Source organism: Glycine soja, chromosome 1 (genome assembly GCF_004193775.1).
Source record: "Glycine soja cultivar W05 chromosome 1, ASM419377v2, whole genome shotgun sequence".
NCBI lineage: Eukaryota > Viridiplantae > Streptophyta > Magnoliopsida > Fabales > Fabaceae > Glycine > Glycine soja.
The window spans coordinates 27,283,834-27,309,392 of record NC_041002.1 but is presented as its reverse complement, the minus strand read 5'-3'; the positions used below and the strand labels follow the sequence as shown (position 1 = coordinate 27,309,392).

General features: G+C 33.9%; 1 protein-coding gene and 1 long non-coding RNA gene across 2 annotated transcripts; one reads left to right on the top strand and one right to left on the bottom strand.

Moving 5' to 3' along the window:
- Positions 1–9,468: 9,468 nt before the first annotated feature.
- Positions 9,469–10,848, bottom strand: LOC114420107. The gene has a single exon (XM_028386005.1). It carries the CDS (start codon positions 10,846–10,848, stop codon positions 9,469–9,471), a length of 1,380 nt encoding a protein of 459 aa, XP_028241806.1.
- A 2,764-nt stretch (positions 10,849–13,612) lies between these two features.
- On the top strand, positions 13,613–13,955 carry LOC114414294. The gene is made up of 3 exons (XR_003667178.1): positions 13,613–13,656; positions 13,781–13,837; positions 13,922–13,955. It is a non-coding gene; the product is annotated as an uncharacterized LOC114414294 (long non-coding RNA).
- The last annotated feature ends 11,604 nt before the right edge of the window (positions 13,956–25,559 follow it).

The following is a 25,559-nucleotide window of genomic DNA, read 5'->3' as shown; positions in this document are numbered from 1 at the left end:
CAAGCGGCTGATTGCAACCCTTACCTTTTCAGGCAATATACCACGCACAGCCACTGGCAACAATTGTTGCATTAACACGTGACAATCATGAGATTTCAAGCCAACCAACTTCAAATCATTAACTGACACAAGGCTCGTGATATTGGAAGAGTATCCTTGTGGGACTTTCACATTTTTAAGACAATGACAAAATTGTTTTTTCTCCTTAGTTGACATTGTGTAACATGCTGGGGGCAAATAAGTTCGCTGACCTTGTGATTGCGGATGTAACTGTTCTCGTATACCCATATTGACCTGTTAGACAAGTGGCCTCAGATATCTTAAGAAGGGGGGGTTGAATTAAGATATTCCAAACTGTTTCCCCTAATTAAAAATCTATTTCACTTTTTACTCAAGTTATGAATTCCCTTAATGACAATCTTCTTAAATATTAATTCAAATGAAGCAACTTGAATATGAATATAAAGAAATAATAACTAAAGGAGATTAAGGGAAGAGAAAATGCAAACTCAGTTTTATACTGGTTCGGCCACACCCTTGTGCCTACGTCCAGTCCCCAAGCAACCCGCTTGAGAGTTCCACTATCTTGTAAATTCCTTTTACAAGTTCTAAACACACAAGGACAATCCTTCCTTTGTGTTTAGAGATCCTTTACAACAAGAGACTCACAGTCTCTTAATCCCTTAGAGAATGAGAAGAAGAAGAGGAACAAATCTCTCTAGAAAGAGATGGATTTTACAGATTGAGCACTCAAATAATTCCTTAATGAATTGCAATTGAGTCGGCCAAGGAATTCTTAAGAGGATAAAATGAATTTGCTCTTTGAGAGGATAAACACTTTGTTGTACTGAAAATCTCTGAGCAATTTCGTGTTTTAGTCACATATATATAGACCATTGGTGGTCATGAGTAAAGCCTTTGAAAAGTTGTGACTCTTGAAATTATTTTTCTGAAATTCCTGTCTGGTAATCGATTACAGTAATTGTGTAATCGATTACAGCTTTTAAAATTTGAATTAAAACGTTTACTAACTGCTGGTAATCGATTACCAAAATTGTGTAATCGATTACACAGTCTAAAATTTCGAATTCAAATTTTTATAGCTGTTATAAAACGTATTTGGCCACTGGTAATCGATTACATCCTCTGGTAATCGATTATCAGAGAGTAAAACCTTTGAAAAACACTTTTTATTTTAAATCACTTGGCCAAACCTTTGCTAATTCAATTAGGAATTCCCTTCCTAATATTCTAGTGATCATCTTGATGTTGTGACTTGTAATCTTGAAGTATTGTCTTGAATTTTAATCTTGAAAAACCCATTTGCATCAATTACAACACATCATCATGATCATCATCAAAACATCAAAGCCAATTGCATCTACAATCTCCCCCTTTTTGATGATGACAATACAATACCTGAAATCAAGATTCAAGCAAGCAACAAACAATTGTATATAGATAAAATGTGCATCCGTTTTCTCCCCCTATATTTCGGAATACATGATCACTTGATTTCTAAGTTTGTTAAGCTTTTTCTTAAGCTTTTGCTACAACCTTTTTCTCCCCCTTTGGCAACATCAAAAAGCCAAAGAACTCGGAAATCAACACAGTTATAACAATGGAGTAGCAAGATATAAGTATCAGAGTATTAAATACAATAAGCCAAACTCATAATCAAGAAATAATCAAACCAGAATTCAAATAACATAAAATGTCAACAACCACAAAATATCCAAGACTGAAATTTAAAAACACAAGATAAATAAGCAAAGTACTTAGCATAATAATGTAAATTCTAAGAAACTAAAAGCCAAAATACACGGCTTATAAAAGATAAATAATCAGAATCTAAAATCTAAGAAGACGGAGGAGGTGGTGGAAGATCGAAACTCTGACGAATGTATCCGACATCCTCTTCAAGCTGTGTAAGACGAATGTCCATACCGGCAAAGCGTGAATCTAACGAGTCAAAGCGGTCACCAACATACGAACGAAGACCCCGTAATTCGGAGAGGACTTCATTCATGAGTGCGGAATCTTCACGTTGAGGAGGAGGTGAAGGAGTACGTTCATCTTGAGGAGGGAGTGCATCCTTCTTCAGCCATTGTCCATTCCGATCTTTACGATACCCAAAGGAGGTCACTGCTCCAGCACCAATTGCAAAGGAACGCTTGACTTGAACAAAGGGTTCATCATCAAGCGGAATTTGAAAATGACGCAAAAACAGAGTAATCAAATGTGGATAAGGAAAAGGTGCATTGGCCCGTAATGCCTTATGCATTCGGTACCGAACCAAATGGGCCCAGTCGATCTGACGACCGGTTAGAAAAGCCCACATAAGAATCAAATCCTCCTCAGAGGCTTGTGCTAAATTTGAAGACCGAGGAAGCAAAATTCTAACAATGATATAATGCATGATGCGATTATCAAAAGTTAATGACCCGGCCAACAATCTACCGGTCATGTCAGCTTGATCATTGCAGACCATGCGACGAGCATCATGACTCGAATAATCGAATTTCCAGTCATCAACAATGGTGCCCTCAAAAGGTGCACCTTGACTTGGTAAATGAGTCAAAAAAAAGAAAAGTGACTGATCAATGACCATAGAAGTACCATGCACCTCAGACATAATAATACCATCCTGAATTTTTAAATTGCAGTAGAAGACCTTTACAAGTTCAGGATAATATGGCAATTTTAATGACATGAAATCAACAAGACCAGAATTTTGAAACACTTGATAACAATCAAACGTTTCATCATTAAAGAACTCTACGTCTAGGTACTTAGGGTCTAAGATTATTCTAGAAGAAAACTGAGAAAGGTACCGTAGACGTTGATCATCGGATGAAAACAGTGTTGATGATCTTGGAGATGACAAAGAAGGAGGAATAGGTGCTGTGGGTGCTCCGGATGGGCCGTGACGGCGATGGGCAGCAGCGGTAGCGGTGGAGGATGATCCCTTTCTCTTCTTTGATGGCTCTGCCATTTGATGAAGTTTTTCTGGATTTTGATCGGTGGAAGTGAAAGAGGAAGATTGGGCTTTACGGGACGTGATTTGGTGAAGAATTGAGTGAGAATCGAAGGTTTGAAGTTCTAGGTATGGAGGAAAACGTGGAGGAAGCTTTGGCTGCGCAGCAGCTCTGATTTCGTGAGTATTTATAGAAGATGACGCATTGTAATCGATTACAGGTATTGGTAATCGATTACAGGCCCAATAAGCCTTCTGGTAATCGATTACAGGATGTTGTAATCGATTACAGGCTGCCTGTTCATGTGTAATCGATTACACTGGATGGTAATCGATTACCAGAGCCTATCCTAGGCTAGTTTCTAAGAGAATATCTATATTTATGCTCAAATACATCCTATATGACTAATTTTCACTACTAATACACTAAATTCAATCATTCAATTACTATATACACAAGAAATCATAAATTCTATCATAAAAACAAGAATTCAAACAAGATCAAACAAAATAATCTACAATCAAAAAAGTAAAAAGTAAATCAACCAATCAATCAACCAATCAATCCCTATTTTTCTAAATCTCTTACATCTAAGAGACCTAATTCTCTTCTAATAGAGAAAAACACTTCCTTGGGGAGAGGTTTAGTGAAAATATCAGCAAGTTGATTCTTAGTATCAACAAATTCTAATACACAATCTCCCTTTAAGACATGATCTCTAAGAAAGTGGTGTCTAATCTCTATATGTTTAGTTCTTGAATGTTGAACTGGGTTTTTGGATAGATTTATGGCACTAGTATTATCACACTTAATAGGTATGCGATCAAGAATGATGCCATAGTCAGATAATTGTTGCTTCATCCATAAAATTTGTGCACAACAACTACCGGCAGAGATATACTCCGCTTCAGCAGTAGATAAAGCAACACTGTTTTGTTTCTTACTATGCCATGAGACAAGAGCCGATCCAATAAATTGACAAGTTCCACTTGTACTTTTTCTATCAGTTTTAGATCCGGCAAAATCAGAATCAGAATATCCTATTAAGTTACATGTTGAATTCTTAGGATACCATAATCCTAAATTGATTGTTCCTAATAGATATCTCATGATTCTCTTTACTGCACTTAGATGTGATTGTTTGGGGTTGGATTGAAACCTAGCACACATGCATACACTAAACATAATATCAGGTCTACTAGCAGATAAATAAAGAAGAGATCATGATTCTCTGGAGAATTCTTTTTCAAGAAGAAAATTACTTAATCGTTCATACCATGCCCTAGGGGCTTGTTTCAAACCATAAAGAGCCTTTTTGTAATTTATAAACATGGTTTGGTTTATCAGAAATTTCAAAACCAGGGGGTTGTTCAACATATACCTCTTCTTGAATTAAGCCATTTAGAAAGGCACTCTTAACATCCATTTGATAAAGTTTAAAGTTCATTATGGATGCATATGCCAAAAGCATTCTAATGGCTTCTAATCTTGCAACAGGAGCATATGTTTCTTCATAGTCTATCCCCTCTTCTTGATTATACCCTTTTGCTACTAACCTGGCTTTATTTCTAATAATTATACCATGTTCATCTAATTTATTTCTAAAAACCCATTTTGTTCCAATGACAGGATAATTTTTAGGTTTTTCTACTAATTTCCATACATTGTTTCTTTCAAATTGGTTTAGTTCTTCTTGCATGGCAATGATCCAATTATCATCTACTATGGCTTCTTTTATATTTTTAGGTTCAATCATAGATACAAAAGCCATATTATTGCATAAATCTTTAAGAGAATGTCTAGTTGTTACCCCTTTTGAGATATCACCAATAATGTTGTCGAGGGGATGATCTCTTGAAGTTTTCCATTCTCTTGGGAGTGCATCATTGGATTTGCCTTCTTCTGGAGGATCTTCATTGTTTCCTTTGTCATTTCCTTTGGAATCTTGTTCATGAATGTTCATATGTTCTAAAGAATCTGCAATGTCATCTAGCATATTCTTTGTTGACAATATAGCATTAGATTCATCAAAGGTAACATGAATGGATTCCTCTATATTCATAGTTCTCTTATTATATATTATATATGCTTTGCTTTGTAAAGAATATCCAAGAAAAATGCCTTCATCAGATTTTGCATCGAATTTTCCTAGATTATCTTTACCATTATTAAGTACAAAGCACTTGCAACCAAAAACATGTAGATGAGAAATATTAGGTTTTCTACCGTTAAATAACTCATATGGGGTTTTCTTTAAAATAGGTCTTATCAAGGCTCTATTCATGATGTAACATGCAGTATTGACAGCTTCAGCCCAAAAATACTTTGGAAGAGAAGTATCATTTAATAAAGTTCTTGCAATTTCTTCCAATGACCTATTTTTCCTCTCAACAACTCCATTTTGTTGAGGAGTTCTTGGTGCAGAAAAATTATGTTCAATATCATGTTCATCACAAAATAATTCAAAATCTTTATTTTCAAATTCACCCCCATGATCACTTCTAATGGATGCAATCTTGAGATTTTTCTTGTTTTGTATGACTTTAGCAAGTTTCCTAAATGCATGGAATGAATCACTTTTATGTGTAATAAATAATGTCCAAGTATATCTAGAGAAATCATCAACTATAACTAAAGCATAGTAATTTCCTCCAAAACTCATGGTTCTAGATGGACCAAATAGATCCATATGCAATAACTGTAATGGTCGAGTGGTTGAAACAACATTTTTAGATTTTAATGAGACTCTTGTTTGTTTGCCCTTTTGATATGCATCGCATAATTTATCTTTTTCAAATTTCAATTTAGGCAAACCAACTACTAAATCTTTTGAAATTAATTTATTTAAGTGATACATGTTTATGTGAGCAATTCTTTTATGCCATAACCATGGATCATCATCTTTACTAAGAAAGCAATGATTGTTTTCTTGTTTTATGCTTAAGTCTATCATGTAAACATTATTGACTCTATGTCCTACATGCTTTATATTAATGTCATGCTTATGTTCTATAAGACATTTCTGAGAATCAAATGATACTAGATAGCCTTTGTCACATAGTTGACTAACGCTAAGCAGTCTATGCTTAAGGCCTTCAACAAGTAGAACATTTTCAATGGAGTTTGAAGAATTTGTACCTATTTTACCCACTCCAAGAATTCTACCTTTGTTGTTGTCACCATATGTTACATGCCCGCTTTTCTTTGGAGATATGTGTGTAAAATTTGATGCATCTCCAGTCATATGTTTTGAGCATCCGCTATCTATGTACCACTTCTTTCTCAAAGATACCTGCATAATCAAGTTTTTGACTTAGGTACCCAAATTTTATTGGGTCCTTGCATGTTAGTATAAACTGAGGATCCTTTTGGGACCCATATCATTTTAATATTACTGTAATTTTTCTTGAAGTAGCAAGTTGATATGCCATGTCCTCTTCTTCCACAGTAAAAACAAGTGATAGAATTAGAATTACATTTTTGTGTGGAAGTGGAAAAGTTTTTATGAACCTTTTGTAGTTTTTCAGATTTATACCCTAGTCCATTTTTATTAGACACATATCTTTGTTTACTTAATATAACATCTAAATTATTTCTACTATATGAAAATTTTGCAAGTGAATTTTTTAACTCTTTAATTTCTTTTACATATTTATCACAACAACTACAAGAATCTGTTATTTTCTTGTCATTAATAGTGGAGATATTAACTTTTTCATTTGTTTTAGAGATTGAGACTTCATTTCTAAGAAGATCTAATTCTTTGTTTAATTTTGAAATTTCATTTTCTAAATTTGAAATTGTTTTCTTTGATGATGAAACTAATTTTGCAAGTTTAATTGATTCTTTATGCAAATCAGCAAATGCATCTTGCAATTCATCAAAAGAAATAGATAAGTTGTTTGAAGATGTTACCTCTTCATCACTTTCGTAACTTTTTGCCATAAGGCAAAGATTTATCTCTTCATTTTCAGAATCATCAGAGGATTCCAAATCATTTTCATCCCATGTGATGTATGCTTTCTTTAGTTTCTTCTCACTATGATTTTTCTTTTCAGATTTTTCCATCTTTTTCTTGAAGATGGGACAATCAACCCTCAGATGTCCAGGTTGATTGCATTCAAAGCATTTTAGAGTAGAGGATGAATTTTCTGTTCTTCTCTTTGATTTAAAATTTGGTCGCCTCTGATTTCCTCTTACTTTAAGAAATTTGTTGAATCTTTTTACAAAGAAACTTAGATCATCATCATCATCTGCATCATTATCCTGATCACTTTCTTCTTGAATTGAGGATGATGCTTTAAGAGCAATTCCTTTCTTTTTCTTGTCATTTTCTTCATTTTGGTGCAATCTCAATAGTTCCATCTCGTGTTCCTGCAACTTACCAAATAAAGTGGCAAGAGACATGTTAGACAAATCTCTTGATTCAGAAATAGCCGTTACTTTGGGTTGCCATTCTCTACTTAAACATCTTAGCACCTTGTTTATAAGATCTTCATTTTGAAATTCTTTGCCTAAGGCTGCTAGATGATTTACTATATGTGTAAATCTCTTTTGCATACTCTGAATATTTTCATTTGTATTCATTCTAAATAATTCATACTCATGAGTTAGTGCATTTATCCTAGATCTTTTAACATCTGTAGTTCCTTCATGTGTTAATCGAAGAGTGTTCCACATTTCCTTAGCACTCTTACAATTTGAAACTCTGAAATATTCATCCATTCCTAGGGCAGATGTTATTATGTTTTTGGCTTTTAGGTTGTATTGTACTCGTTTTCTATCCTCTTCAGACCATCTATCTCTAGGTTTTTCTATGGTTATGCTTTCACTTGATGAACTACCATCTATTGAAACTCTTTCAACTGTGGTGGGTATATAAGGCCCTATTTCAATGGCTTCCCAGATATTTAGATCTATTGCCTCGATAAAAATTTGCATTCGGGTTTTCCAGTAGTGGTAACCTTCTCCATTAAAGATTGGAGGTCTATTGATAGAATTCCCTTCTGGAAATAAGGAATTTGCTGAGGCCATCTTTTTCTTGAAGCTTCTAAACTTTGTACAAGAATGAAGCTCTGATACCACGTGTTAGACAAGTGGCCTCAGATATCTTAAGAAGGGGGGGTTGAATTAAGATATTCCAAACTGTTTCCCCTAATTAAAAATCTATTTCACTTTTTACTCAAGTTATGAATTCCCTTAATGACAATCTTCTTAAATATTAATTCAAATGAAGCAACTTGAATATGAATATAAAGCAATAATAACTAAAGGAGATTAAGGGAAGAGAAAATGCAAACTCAGTTTTATACTGGTTCGGCCACACCCTTGTGCCTACGTCCAGTCCCCAAGCAACCCGCTTGAGAGTTCCACTATCTTGTAAATTCCTTTTACAAGTTCTAAACACACAAGGACAATCCTTCCTTTGTGTTTAGAGATCCTTTACAACAAGAGACTCACAGTCTCTTAATCCCTTAGAGAATGAGAAGAAGAAGAGGAACAAATCTCTCTAGAAAGAGATGGATTTTACAGATTGAGCACTCAAATAATTCCTTAATGAATTGCAATTGAGTCGGCCAAGGAATTCTTAAGAGGATAAAATGAATTTGCTCTTTGAGAGGATAAACACTTTGTTGTACTGAAAATCTCTGAGCAATTTCGTGTTTTAGTCACATATATATAGACCATTGGTGGTCATGAGTAAAGCCTTTGAAAAGTTGTGACTCTTGAAATTATTTTTCTGAAATTCCTGTCTGGTAATCGATTACAGTAATTGTGTAATCGATTACAGCTTTTAAAATTTGAATTAAAACGTTTACTAACTGCTGGTAATCGATTACCAAAATTGTGTAATCGATTACACAGTCTAAAATTTCGAATTCAAATTTTTATAGCTATTATAAAACGTATTTGGCCACTGGTAATCGATTACATCCTCTGGTAATCGATTATCAGAGAGTAAAACCTTTGAAAAACACTTTTTATTTTAAATCACTTGGCCAAACCTTTGCTAATTCAATTAGGAATTCCCTTCCTAATATTCTAGTGATCATCTTGATGTTGTGACTTGTAATCTTGAAGTATTGTCTTGAATTTTAATCTTGAAAAGCCCATTTGCATCAATTACAACACATCATCATGATCATCATCAAAACATCAAAGCCAATTGCATCTACATGACCAAATCCTGTCGACATTTCAGACCATCCTTTGTCTTTCCTTTGATGTTAAGAAGGGTGCCAAGTAAACTATCACAAACATTCTTCTCCACATGCATAACGTCGAGACAATGCCGAACATGTAGATTGGTCCAATGAGGAAGATCAAAGAACACTGACCTTTTCTTCCAAATGTTCTTGTTAGCATGATCCTTCCGTTGTGTCTTACCAAAAACAGTTACGATGTCTTTCACCCGATCATACACTTCATGGGGGGCTAACGGTTCTGGGGGTTCTTCAGTCTCTTGGCTACCATTAAATGCTTTCTTCAATCATCGATAGGGGTGATAATGTTTTAAAAACCTACGATGCCGTGTATAAACTGTCTTCTTCCCATGTTTAAGTTGGATGAAACTTGTGTTTTGCTCACAAATAGGACAAGCCTGGTGACCTTTCACACTATATCCACTCAAATTCCCATAAGCTGGAAAGTCATTGATGGTGCAAAATATCATCGATTGCAACCTAAAAGTCTCACCCTGATTTGCATCATACACATCAACCCCGTCTACCCACAACTTGCGCATGTCTTCAATCAAAGGAGTAAGGTACACATCAATATCGTTTCCTGGCTGTCTTGGACCCGATATCATCATAGACAACATAATGTATTTGCGCTTCATGCATAACGAAGGAGGAAGGTTGTAAATCATTAGCAACACAGGCCATGAACTGGGATTAGTGGACAAGTTACCAAATGGATTCATGCCATCCGAAGCAAGACCAAGTCGAAGGTTTCTTGGTTCGGCTCCAAATTCAGGATACAAGTGATCAATTGTCTTCCACTGTGGAGAATCAGCTGGATGTCGGAGAAACCCATCATTTATTCTGTCAACTGCATGCCATTTAAGGTTAGAAGCATCGTGTGCAGTAGCAAACAATCGCTTAAACCTGGGTATAATTGGAAGGTACCAACAAACCTTTGCTGGACGAGGGTTGGATGTGGCTACATCATCAGTGTATTCCCCGTCATTTTGTTTGTATCGTGATACCCCACATGTTGGGCAATTCCGCAATTCGGCAAACTCTTTTCTGTACAACACACAATCATTACGGCAAGCATGAATCTTCTTGTACTCTAGACCCACAGGACATAATATCTTCTTAGCCTCGTAGTGACTATTTGATAACTTGTTATCATTGGGAAGCATATTCTTCAATAAGACAAGCAACTCAGTCAGACTTTTGTCACTCCACCCAAATCTAGCCTTCAAGTTGACCAAAGCTAGCACTGCAGATAACCGAGTGAAGGTTGTGCACCCCAAGTACAACGGTAACTTGGAATCTGTTTCCAAATCTTCATAATAGGGTGCATGAGCTTCCAAAAATCCCTCTTGCCCAAGATCACGTATCATGTCTTCCATTCGATCTCCGGTTTCTAACGGTACCGCCTCATTATCGGCAGGTAATGAGACCTCTGGCAATTCACCATGCCATATCCAATTTGTATAACTCCGAATGAAGCCATCACAAATTAGATGTGATCTAATGACAACTAATGCCTGACACCTTCCATTCACACAGTTTACGCACGGGCAGAAATACTTTCCACCCACAGTTGGTGCATGTTGTTTTGCAAACTTCAAGAAATCTTCAACCCCCTTTTCATACTCATCGCTTATGCGGGGTGCTTGAATCCAACTTCTATTCATGTTTCTTGTTCTACAAGAGGGGGTCAGTTATGGCATATGCATGACAGTCTCACTTTTTTATATGAAGGTAGGGTCCTATCCCATTCAGGAACAATCTTTTTTGCTTCATTCATATGTACAAGTTAAGTATGTTATGCTAAATTTGATGAAATTTTGGCAGCATTTCGCATTGGTCTCCAAATACACAAAATGAAAGCGGTCACCTAAATTGACCATAATCAAGTATGCACTCGGAGAACAAAGCAATACGCAATAAACCAAAATCAAATCAAATATACCACAACATACTTAACCTATAACTATGAATGAAGTAAAAAAAGAGAGTTCCCAAACTGCCCGAACGGACAATTCAAGAATCCATACCACAACTAATCCAAACTATCCGTATTAATCATGGTATGGAATCTCAAACAGGAAATTAGGGTTCACTCACAATGCACATATTTTTTATGAACAATAATAGTAATTTATGGAACAACAAACTTACAATCCAAATAAAATTCCTATTAACTTACATACCTAGATAGATGGTTGTGGTAATGGAAGCTTCAAATACTATCAATTTTCTCGTGGGTTAACCAACAAAGTTTGAATTGTCAAATACAAAACTCGTAAATTGTAGCCACGGAAACCACAACAATGTGTAGACAGCTGTGAAGCACAACAAATTATACATCGTTTATCAGCAGTTGATGAAAATTTAAATAAAATCATACATTGCTAACTCAATTGACAAACAAATTTTATGATAATAAAGTGTTGAACCATATACAGAGGTGCATACTTTTACGGTAGGAGATTTGTAAGATGAAATTGCAAATAACATGACTTGGTATTGACTTGTTTGTGTTAGCTAATTATGCTGTATATTTACCATGTCTTTGTCATTTCTTGTTAGTTATTATAGACATAGTCAATGTACATAACAAAGAACAATAGTAACCAAACAAAAATCAGCAGGCTTTAAAAAAGTGTGTGGAAGAGATCAACCGTTTGGAGTGGGAGAGTTTTGCTTTCCATCCCAGCCCTTTAATTGTCCTTGTCTTTGAACGCTATAACAGGTAATTTCTACTGTTTTGGGTTTTACTTGAAATGATTTTTGGGCATGGATTTGGTGGAGCTAAAGAGAGTACAATTGTTGATAATAGTTAAGGCAAGAGTGGGATGGAACAAATGGTAAAACTGAATGAGATGGTAAAAACTTCACAAGGTGTGCCAAATTGTATGCTTTATACATAAGTGTAATACCAATTCAAATACTAACATCTTAATCGTAAAATTAAATTAATAATATCTTAACTAAATGATTATTCATAAAAAGAGAACAAGAACACTATGTAAAAAAAAAAAATTGGTTCATTATAATATGATTATTCATATACTATGGCACCTTTCTTCACATCAGAGCACAAGCATTGTAATGTACAGGCAAGTAACAGAAGCCTAAACAAGAAAACAAAAGAGGAAACACAACTGATTAATAATATCTCAATGATAGGATAAGAGAGGATAAGCATAGGCATCAATGATGGTGTGGTTGCCGGTTGGAGAGGGCTTCTGCCATATGGGGCCAGACTAGACCTAGCGAAGCTTAATGTCGTCAAACTCAGTCAACCCCAGATCCAGTTCATTAGTAGTAGTTTGCTTTGGCAGAGAATGTTTCACACAAATTAATTAATGTGGTTTTTTTTTTAAATTATGAAACAACTTCACCATCCATCAGCATTAGACATGTTTGACAAAATTATTGACGCGTCAAAGGGAAAACAATTTGTCATGTTTCTGGACTATGATGGCACGCTGTCTCCTATAGTCGACGACCCTGACCGTGCTTTCATGTGTGATTCGGTTAGTTTCATTACTTACTGATGTTTTTGAATTTGACCGTGCTTTCATGTCTTATATACTAAATCTATACGTAAAAATTTGTTGTGTGTATCAGATGAGAAAAACAATGAGGAAACTTGCTAGGTGTTTCCCTACTGCTATAGTGACCGGCAGATGCAAAGGCAAGGTACAATATTAATTCAGAAGTTGGTTAGAGTAAATTTTCGTGCTCTTATTATGTACTTCCTCTTCTCTCCTTTCCTTTCCTTTGTCAACCTGCCAGTGATTTTCTTCCCTTGATAGATGAGGTTCGTCTATTAGTATATCAACCTGCCAGTGCTTTCAGTCCTTTGATTAAAGGAGAATGAGAATAACATTACAAGTAGAACAGGGAAAGCTTTTCTTTCTTCATGTTTCTCAGTGTTATCGCTTTTAAATCTATAAGTAAGAGTTAGGATACTTTACTTTTAAAAGTACAGAGATAGTTTCTGCACTATTATTATGATCTTGGATTATTAAGAACCAAGGTTTACATAAGAAGGCTTTAGTATTGGGTTCATCAGGAAGTTGATGCAATTGATGTATGGATGGGCACTCCTAAGGGCTATATAGTGATAAGAACCAATCATTCAGACAAAGCACATGTTTGGTTTAAATTAAGTTTAAGAGAGTTTATATCCAAATGTTCTCTATGCAGTATTTTAATTATAAGCTTTTTTTTATCACAAAATAAGCTATTCCAAACATGTACTAAAATGTTTATCACAAAATTAACTTTTCTGGTAATTTCAAATGGTGATATTGATGTAGATGCATGACTTATTTTGGAACTTGGAAGCAACAGGTCTAGGAAATTATGACAAATATCTTTTGTTGCAGCTCCCTTTAATTTCACAGCATAATTCTAAACTTTAGTATAATTTGTATGCAGGTATGATTGGGATAGTTGATTATACCAATTATGATGATATGAAATATGCTGTAAGTGTTCTAAACAACTAAACCTGTATCTTGTAATTGTTATCAGGATCTGTGTTTTACTTGCCTTGGTGTCTTTTTAACTAGTACTTTTGTTCTACTTCTTTAACTTTGTATTCTGTTACAGATCAGGAAACTTGATGACTCAGAATTCCGCAATGCCTTTTCTCGTGCTTTCATACGGGTGGGTGGATATTATATTTGGCTACATTCTGCTTTCAATATTTTTTTAGTTGCTTTTGTTAATGTACATCTCTGATTGGTCCAGGTGAGGGAATATGATTGAGGTTATTCTAGAAGTCCTAGTCGTGATTCAAGGAGGAGCTATTCTAGAAGCCTCAGCCGTAGTCCATATATCTCACGAAGCCGCAGCCATAGCCGCAACAGAAGTCATAGCTATAGTGACAGGAGCAGAAGGTTCACTTTGGTTGCCTTGGTGAACTATGATTCAGTTTATATTTTTGGTAGCTTCGAAGAATTGACTAAGTCTTAATTTATGCAGTTGGTCTCCGAAACCAAAACACTCTCGACATTCAATATCTCTTTCAAGGTCAGTTTCTACCAAGTCTGATACATATGCAGTTTTGTGCTATGCTTTGAATGTTGAAATTTTAAAGTTTGGTTAATGTCATTAGTGAATGAGTATCCCTGCGTTATTGTAACTAGGGTGTTTCTCTTGGAGTCTATGTTTCTATCATCGTTCCCAATAGGTAGTATCATGTGGCTCATTTAATGTAGAAATGTTTTACATCTATGGTGGATCAAAATTAAATGATTGATCATTTTGCGTAATAATAATAAGATTTATTTGGGTGAATACTGTGATCTTTCTTACTACTTTTACTCAATTTATACTCTTTTGTCTATGAGTTTTGGTTGAGAAATAAGAGCTTGATTTGTTGTTTTATTATTTTATTTGTTATTGTTGACTCATGGTTGGGTACATCTTTGCTCATGTAAACAAATTGACTTGTGTCAACTTTTGTCCCCACCATGTCAGGAATGTTTGCTTGCTTTGCTTCTCATGTATCTCTCTGCCAGATTCAGGCATTTCTCTATCTTTTAGTGTATTTTGAAACTATCTTTCAACCACTAAGTATTCCTTCTCCCTGTTCTCAAACAAGGAGAAATGAAAACTTAGTTTGTTTACTACACATGCAAAAATATTTTATTTATTATGGTCTATACTAAAATTTGATAAAATATAATATTTATATATTTCTAACAAAATATAAGATTACTATTGATTTTATAGTTTACAAAAAAAATCAAGAAATGAAAACAATTATATAATAACTAATTAATAAAATATATTCTTAAGATAAAATTTCTTTTTTAAAAAAAGAAAATTATTATAAAGTTATAATTTAAAAAAGCCAAGGATAAAAACTGATTGTATATTTAGTAACTAAAATTTAATAAAACTGATGGAGGCTAAGGGATTAATTGTACCCTGGAGTTGTTACATTTCCATCAATTTTGTGCAGGCTGTCCCAAGATGGCAGGATAAGGGATGCAAACAAAGTCTTGAATGAGATGACTGAAAGTAAAATTGAAGCTCAGAACATGCAACACACTAATTAATGCTTACTACAAGTTTGGAGAATTGAAATCAGCTTTGAAATTTAAGAACAAGCTGTTAGAAGCTGGTCTAAAACGTGATCCATTTACATATAAAGCATTAATTCATGGGTTCTACAAGACGAATGAACTAGAAAGGGCAAATGAGTTAATGTTCAGCATGGTTGATGCTGGATTTACACCCAGTTATTGCACATTCTCATGGATTGGAGATAGCTACAATAAGAAAGACAATATGGATGCAGTTTTAGCACTTCCAGATGAGTAAATAAAGTAGTGGTCTTTGTCTTCATGTTTCACTACTATACATGGCATTTATAAACTAAATAGGGCAGTAAAAGATAGGCGAGACTCAGACAGGGATCTAATTCAGGTAGAGTTTAAGCAAAAAATTGATGCCTTCATATCTGAGATTGAAAGAACAGGCATATAATATGAAGTTTTTGGCTGAATTGGACCAATGTAAGGCTGGGAATTACCAAAATATGGGAATTACTTCATTATGGTACGAGTGGCAACATGAAGCATCAAAGTGGTCAAAGACTCATGGATGATACAAACTTTGAGGTTTTTAAGAAAGGATATACCTACTTATAAGAAATATGTGTAAATATAGATTTCTAAATTGTGCCATAGTCATGCATAATTCATATATATTGAAGAGGTAAACTTAAGTTATGCTAACCATGTGTGCAACCACATGCATAAAATCTTATCAAAGGTTTCAAATGTGGACATTCTCTCACAATTGTTTACTGTGTAATTTCATTTTAGTTCTGATCCTTTTGTCTATATCATTATTGTTTTACTTTGCTGGAAAATGTAGGATGAACCAAAAGTAATACTTGAAGTACCTTCTCTAATGAATTAATAAATTGATTTTACTTTCCTAATATATTTTATATTTTATGTTAAGTTTCTAATAAAATAAAAAATTATTTTTTATTTTTGTTATTTTGTTTTAATCCTTCTAATATTTGCAATTTTGTCCCTAAAATTTGACGATGATTTCTTATTAATCCATATTAAATATTTATCAAAGGAGCTCATAGAAATGAACAAAACATTATAAAAATAGATATATTTAAAGAATTAAGACAAAATAATTAACCTTATTAAGGACGCAAAAAAAAAATTAGTGACTCAATAAAATTTATTAACTTACCAGAGACTTAGTATAATTAACCTTATTATATATTTATTATTAATATTTCAATTATAAATTATATTATTTCTAAATAAGCTAGTCTATTAACCCCTTTGGACTTTTCTAAAAGCCCATAGTTTAGCCTACTTTACTATAAATATTTTTTATTAATAAAATATGAATTCTTTACCGAATAGGTTAAGTCAAATCTGATTGATCTTAAAATAATGTAGGTTGTAAGTAACTCCTTGACGAGGAGCATATTGTATTTTCTAAAAGAAGAATTATCCTCTGGAGAAGGCAAGCAGATTCTTAAGGGGTGGTTTCATAAAGGCTAATTTTAAGGTTTGTTTTGTGGGATCACTGTGGTGAATTTTTTGTAACTGTTACGATCTGCACATTGCAGAAGCTATCGCGTTCAGATGGGCTGCTGAGCCTGTTCCTAACCTTTCCTTTCTCTCCTTCCAAATTGAATCGAATTATCAAACATGTTAAAATATAAGTGCGAGATAAGGTTTCACGTCAAATAGAAATAGAAAAATTGAACACTATAGATAAGTGAAAAGAAAACTCATAAATCTGAATTTTTCTTATCTGATTGCTTTGGTAGAGGGAAAAGGTTGTTGGGAATAATTATTTGGATATTGTAGTTAAGGATTGCTCTAGTTTTGTGAATTCTAGATTCTCCAATTCTCTGGTTTTTGTTCACAAATCAACTAATAGAGTCACAGATTTCATGGCTCATTTTTCTTTTGAGTGTAAAGAAAGATTTTGGATTAAGGACATCCCTCACCAGTTAGAACCTATTATCTAAGGCTTTCAACCATTTTCTTTGTGAATGAAATATCAAGCTTAAAAAAATAAATAAAAATTTATAAGAACCAAATTTTAAAAAAAAATTATAAATTTACAGGGATTAAAAATATATTTAATTCAAAAGATTTAAATTATTATAGAAAGTTTGCGCCTAAAAGGCAACATTATCATAAGGACAACATTCATAAGCATACCAAATTAAACATGCCTGATTAAAGTGCAACAGGACTAATAGTCGTGTATGATCATAAGACGAAATCAAAATGCTTATAAAAAAAATAAGATGAAAAAAGAAATAGAAAGGTTATCAAAGGATTGTAAAATCAAAAGCTACATGTGATCAGGAAACATGTCAAGATGCAAACTGAATTAAAAACTTTAACATATCTACATTTTTCAGAAGTAGCATATGCCATGCAATAAAAGAAAAAAAAAGTCTTAAATTTGCTTTGAAACATGTTCTAAAAGCAAAGATATTATATGACAAAATAGTGATGCAAACCAATTATTTTGTTTAGTCAGAGTGTTAACCTGGTTGTTGTTTAGTGTAGGTGTCCGATATACTTGGTCCTCTGCCGTTTGTAGTTGCTGCTCCTTCTATCTGACAATTAACAATTGCTTCTTACAGATCAGTAAGTTAAGAGAAGAGATCTCAACAGTTTGTAAAAAAATTAATTTATAAGGTAAACCCCTAATATGTACTAACCAAAGCAACCATAACTTTAGTATTACACCTTTCAACTTGAATGATGAAGTTATTAGAAGTTCACAAGTACAAAGGATAAAATTGTTAGCAAGTTGAAACTTTCATACGGAACTTTATAATGATCATTTTAAGGGACCAAAACAACAAAATTTGTCACACACCGAAATGTACATCATATTTATTAAATAATCAGAAAATTTGAAACACACATACAACATATGGCTGTAAGCTAATTCAATATATGACACAAAAGCATCTGCATATGCCTTTTCAAATTAACACATTAAGGAAGAAATTGTGTATAAAAGTAACTGTGTTTTTGTTTGCTATGTCTAATAGTAATTCCACATTAGGAAGTGCTGATTGTGGTGGGGTTTAGTATACAACATGTTTACAGGCATGTGTCACCTCTATTCTCAGTCAATGGTATGATTTGTAACACAAAATTTCATATATGTATATGTATCGACTATAGCGTACTTCAACTATATAGCCACTGCAGCTGGTAGTTTATGTTTAGCAGGTTAGTTGCCTAAAGTAGATGATGAAGTAGCTATTAAGACAGCCATGGATGGATTAAGGAAGGGACCTGAACTGAATGTTTTCGAAGAAATTGACAAAAATGTATTGGTTACCATTGCATTCAATGTTCAAATGTGTCATTCAAAGAAACCAAAGCAAAACTGCCAATTCATGCAGAATGGGGGGATGGCAGCCTAAATGAAGAACATAAGTTTTGAATGATACTAGAACAAAGGTCCTTAAATATGGTAGTAGGGTGCAAGTCATTCTGCCAATTCCTACTACAATGCATATTTCTTAACATATAATGTTACTAATACAATGTTTATTATGGAAAAAGTTTATATTATTTTACTATATAAAAAACAGGCCTGCTTAATGTGGCTAACAAACTTTTCTCAATTACAAAAAGTAAATGTTAAAAACAATGTATGTACTTAACTTATAAGCTATAACATTTGTCTTCTATATAATTGAGTTATATATGTAGCAATTAAATTAAGCATTACAATGTATTACTTGGGTAGTATATTTTTATTGTCAAATAAATTTGACGAGTTTTATTAAATTCTCATTAGTAATTGATTTTTTTCCCTAATTCCTACTAAGAAAGAGGCATAAGTTATTTAATGGGGCTCATAAAATTTAATGAATTACACTAGCATTTCTTTTCTAAATATGAGTTGTGTAGCAAAACAGGAACACCGAATTCAACCTCATGCCTGTCTCTCTGACTTGAAGGCAATTTTTTGCAATGTACAAATGTGAGGAACGAGCATCTGAGTCAAAGCTGATTAGAAGCCAACTCAATTCTGGACCTTAATGATCATCATTCATGACTTAGTGAAGCTAAAAGTGATCAATATAGTCATGGAATATATATATATATATATAATATGATTTTATGTCATCTTATACAAACTAAAGTTACTATGCAAAATTGAAGACTCATCTTAATGTCATAATTAAATATCATAATATATATTGAACTAATTGTATAGTGGAGAATAGCTCCTCTCCTTGTGTATTTATTTGCACATAACCACTAAACTTTAATCTAGTTTTAGGAAACTTTGGTTTCTACACATTTAAAGAAGTGGAATGACATTGAATCAAAAAGAGGTATCAAGCAAATGAGGAATCACTACTTTGATCTTAAGAAAGAAAGTAAGTACAAGTGGAGAAAATAAATGAAAAGCAAAATATTTAATTTAAAAACAAGATTGAAAAGTTCACCATCTAGCTACTGTTACAAGTTACAACTACCGAAATGAAGTTCTATTAGATGGCTTCATTTTTTGTCAATGTTTTTCCTTTTCCTTAGGATAATTGTGAGGTCAACAACCCATTCCCAACACATGGTGCCTATCAACTGGTCTACTTATGACTGAAAGAAAGATAACTACACACTGTATATAAATTTGATTTCTAACTTATAAAATATTGTCTGAAAAGAATAAGTAAGCATCATTATCTCATAAATGCTAACTAACAAACTAGAAGATTCACAAATGTGATAGGGGACAGGGAGAATGAAATACCATCAATTGATACTTCATCCAAGAGTATTTTCACATGATACACATGAGAAATCGCAATATCAATTTAACTTTTCAAATGTAAAAGATAAACTTATGATTTTTTACGTTAGATCTACTTGAAATTAGAGAAAAACAGAGAGGTAAATTGAATATTCTGTGATTGTTATTGACTTGATGCAAAACAATGATACATGTATAAATAAGGAACAAGAGAAAGAGGAAAGGATTTTCCTAAATCTAGTAGAAATCAATCAGATTTCCTATGATACAGTAATCCTTCCTAAAATATAAATCTTTATAGCCATAATAACTAACAAATATAATCAGAACATAATCTACAACAATCTTTCACAATCTCAATCTCAACATCAACAACTCTTCTCAAAACTAATGACAGTCAAGTGGAGAGTAGTAAATACAACATTAACGCTTTAGAACACTAAGATTAGAAATTCTAAATACTATTGATTTACCTAATTTTTTTTATTTATTAACTATTTTGTCCATCCACAGTTTCCTTTAAATTCACATTTTGCATTATAGAAATTGATCAATAAAATATTAATCACACACACACAAGTAGATAAAGATTCTTACAGTAAATCAACGATGTAGCTGACTAGCTGTTAAGATTGAACAATAGAATAGGAAACTGAAAAGTGTATTGATATATTTTTTCGAAATGAAGTATAGAAACCAGAGTGAAATCTGAAAAGAACCTTGATGGAATGGAGTTAAGCTCCTTACCATGGTGAAAAGAGAAATGACTGAAACAAAAACAATATCAAAATAGAGGCAAATGGAATAAATTTAATCCAAATGAACAAACCATTTTCCCAGTCAAAAGACATCAATAGAGATGCTAGTATTCTAAAGTGCTAGAGAGAAATATAGATATTACTTACAAGGTCTACATCTGAGTTCAATGATATGGAAACTGCAGAAAACCAGGGTGGTATATCAACTGTAACAAGAGAAAACATCAAGATACAAGTAAGAACATCCATAAGTTTGACAGTGACTATTATTTTTATTCATAAAAAAAACTGAAAAATCTTATTAGAACCCATTTCTTGCTCATGCAGGGGGATTCAGTGCATGAAAAAGTTAGACATAAATGCAACATTATAAGAAGTGCCAATGGTGTAAATCAATCACAACACATAGGAAACAATGTGCATATGAATAATCAAGCACTGTCAGGGAAAGAAAGAGACATGTAATAAGACAGCAAACAAAACTCACGAGTCAACAACCACAATTTCAGACAAAACTGTAGCAACTTCATCAAAACAAAATTCAATGCATCACATATTAAAGAACAAATGACAACCCCACAATCCCAAGATAGCATCCTATCCTTCAAGCCATGGTTCTTAGTGTCATATCACACAATTGTATTCACATAATAAGGCACTATCAATACAGCAGTTTATCTATCTCTGCAACAGATAACACTCATAAGATCAACCTCATTAAATTGTTCAACTCCCCTCCCTAAGTTCCCACGGTAGAGTTTAATTCTGAACAATTGCATACATAATCAGAACAATCACCTGAGATTCCTCAAACCAATAACAATTTGCAGACCAGTCACCATGACCAGGGATAATTGACTCAGTCAATCAAGAACAACAAAAAATTCAAAAAAAAAAAACAGAGAGAGAGAAGAGAAAGTGCTACCATGCTAATTCATCTATAACCTTCAAAATTAAACTCCAACCCATTAAACACAACACAGTGAAATGCTTCATGAACAACGAAAGCAGAAAAATCGAAGCATATAGAGAAACATGTGGCCAACCTCTGATGTAGAGTTAGGGTTGTCGACATTACCTGTTTGACAACCTGAGTTAGGGTTTGCGGTAGTGCCTGACTTTGACAGACAAAATGTTTGTGACCTCGAGGTTCAGCGTGCGCAAGCTTTAGGGAAAGAGGTTCAGGGTACGTTTGACAGTGCAGGAGGTGCGAGGGTTCAGCGAAAAAGGTTTAGGGGAAGAGGTTCAGGAGGCGCGAGGGTTCAGCAAAACGCAGTGAATGCCTGAGGACCCAATCAGCTTTTATATAACCATATCTACGACGGTCGTAGGTGAAAACCGCTGTTGACTTAATTTTTTTCAATATTCTAAACAACCGCCTTAGAATCTATGACGTTAAAACTTATTTTTTTTTCACCTATTTACAAAATTGCCACCGCGCCTTCTTTTAAAGCGGTTTTCAAGAACCGATGTAGTTCTCGCGATGTAGAAAATAGCTTTTCTAGTAGTGTGGGGTCCAATTTTTATCATAGCAAACTAGGAAACCTATTTATGACTCTTTAAAATTAGGGAAAATAAAAAGGAAAAAGCGGAATTAGAATAGGAAATGGAAAAAACAACGCTACAATTTTAAAAGATTGATAAGTTGAGGATGATTCGCCACAAAAAATAGAATTCTTTGATAAGAACCTAAGGTTTTACACAAGAACCAAGAGAAACACTCTCTTAACCGTGTTTAATAAAAAATTTCATCAAAAACTATCAACCAAGTATTTAAGAAGTATATTTATACTCCTACTAATAATCCTAAATTAGGCTCAGGGTCCAATAACTAATCTAATAATTAAAAGACTTGAAAATAACAATAAAAGGTCATGGAAACTCATTACAAGTTTGAAAATAAGCCCAAAATACAATTAAAAATGAAAATAAATCATATTCTAAAAGTTGGCTAAAATTTATGAGCTTTGCTTCTTCTTCTCCTTTCTCCATAAGAAAATTTAGTCTCCCGCCAAGCTCTTCTTGAAATCTCTTACTCCTTGGTCCATCCATGTTGAACCCACCGAAGCCAAACTCTTCCTCCTTGGATAGTCCTTTATCATTACATACTTGTTGGGAAGAATTCACCCTCAAATTGATGTCAAAGGTACCTACATCACAAAGAGTCAAGTCAATAACATTAAAAGTGTTGTTCACACCATACTGCAGTGGTAAATCAATTTTATATTTGTTATCATTTTTGCACTCCAAAACTTTAAAAGGACCATCTCCCCTTTCTTGAAGTTTACATTTCCTTTTGGAAGGAAACATATTCTTCCTCAAGTGAATCCAAACCCAATCACCTGGTTTGAAAACCATCTTCTTTCTGCCCTTGTTGGCATATCTAGCATATTGTTGAACCTTTTTCTCAATTTATGCTTTCACCTTCTCATGCAAACTTTTAACAAAGTTGGCTTTAGAAAGCCCATCCCTACTCATCATAGCAAAAGTGTTAGGCAAAGGTAACAAATCAAGAGGGGACAATGGATTAAAACCATAAACTACCTCAAAAAGAGAATAAGAAGTAGTAGAGTTTACTTCCCTATTATAAGTAAAATCAGCATAGGGTAGGCATTCCTCCCAAGTTTTCAAATTCTTGCCTACCAAGCACCTTAGAAGTTGAGATAGAGTTTCATATATCATCTCAGTTTGTCCATCCATTTGAGGATGACAAGTAGTAGAGAAAAGGAGTTTCGTACCAGTTTGCTCCGCAAGGTCTTCCAAAAGTGGCTTAGGAACTTAGAATCCCTATCCGATACAATGCTTCTGGGCAAGCCACATAGGCACACCATTTTCCTAAAAAATAAATCTGCCACGACACAAGCATCATCCGCTTTATGGCAGGGTATGAAGTGAGCCATCTTTGAGAACCTATCAACCACAACAAAAATAGAATTCCTCCCCTTCTTGGATCTTGGGAGACCAAGCACAAAATCCATAGAAATGTCGATCCAAGGAGAGTTAGGAATAAGTAATGGAGTATATAATCCATGGTGCATGACCTTTGAATTAGCCTTTTTACACACTAAACACCTATCATAGAATTTATGCACATCATGTTTCATATGTGGCCAAAAGAAATGTTCATGCAAAATGTTCAATGTTTTAGCAACTCCAAAATGTCCCATCAAACCACCCTCATTAGCTTCTCTAATCAACAACTCATGCATGGAACTCTTAGGCACACACAATCTCTTATCTTTAAATAGGTAACCATCATGCCTAAAGTATCCGTTATCAGCACCCTTTATACATAATTTAAACAAATTAGAAAAGTCATCATCACAAGCATACAACTCTTTTATATGATCAAATGCAAGCATCTTAGTTTCAAGCATGGAGAGTAAAAAATACCTCCTAGAAAAGGTGTCGACCACAACATTAGCCTTGACTTGCTTATGTTTGATCACATAAGGAAATTGCTCTAGATACTCTACCCATTTGGCATGTCACTTATTGAGTTATGTCACTTATTGAGTTTTCCTTGGCCCTTTAGATGCTTAAGGTGTTGGATCAAGTGGCCTCGAAATAATTAAGAAGAGGGGGTTGAATTAATTATTACTAGACCTTTACTAATTAAAATTTACCCTTCTTAGGCTTTTACTATGTTGTTAAGAAAGTAAAGAACAGAAAAATAAACTTAACCAAAAGTAAAAGTGGTAATTAAAGTGCACAGCGGAAATTAAAGAGTGTAGGGAAGAAGAAGACAAACACAAGAGTTTTATACTGGTTCGGCAACAACCCGTGCCTACATCCAGTCCCCAAGCGACCTACGGTCCTTGAGATTTCTTTTCAACCTTGTAAAATCCTTTACAAGCAAAGATCCACAAGGGATGTACCCTCCCTTGTTCTCTTTGAACAACCAAGTGGATGTACCCTCCACTTGAACTGATCCACAAGAGATGTACCCTCTCTTGTTCTCAGTTACAACAACCCAAGTAGATGTACCCTCTACTTGTATCACAAAGGATGTACCCTCCAATATGTTAAGACAAAGTTCTCAGGCGGTTAGTCCTTTGAAACTTTGTGAAGGGGAAACAAAAGATATCTTAGGCGGTTAGTCCTTTGAAATCTTTTGTTTAAGGGAAAGGGAAGAATCAAAAGAATTCTCAAACTGTGTCGTTTTGAATTCTTTGACAAGGGAGAAGAGAGACACAAAAGAATTCAGGCGGTTAGTCCTTCATTCTTTTGGAAAAGGGAGAAGAGAGACACAAAAAGAATTCAGGTGGTTAGTCCTTGTCGAATTCTTTTTGGCAAAGGGAGAAGAGAATGAAAAAGATGAATAGCACAAGTTTTTGAACAAAGAACTTTTCTTGAAAGAGAAAGTTTTGAACAAAAACTTTTAGAAAGATGAAGAGAAGATGAATCAGAAAAAATCTGTTGAAAGAGATGAAAGAAAATATTGAAAGATTGATTGAAAGAGATCATTGAGATGAATAATGATGTTTCATGCCAAGGTCACATATTTATAATTTCTTGATGACTCAAGTCAAAACTTGTAACTCTTGGCAATTCCTTTAAAACTAATTACTTAAAAAGTTATGACTTTTGAAAGAATCTTCAGAAATAAGTCACTTGAAGAATTGTGACTTTTGGAAATGAATTTTTCGAAAACAGTCACTGGTATTCGATTACCATTACGGTGTAATCGATTACACGTCAACAGATGTGACTCTTCATTTTGAATTTTGAAAATCTTAACGTTTTAAAACACTGGTAATCGATTACATGTTTATGGTAATCGATTATAGCTTCGTAAATCAGTTTGAAAAACAATGCTGGCTACTGGTAACCGA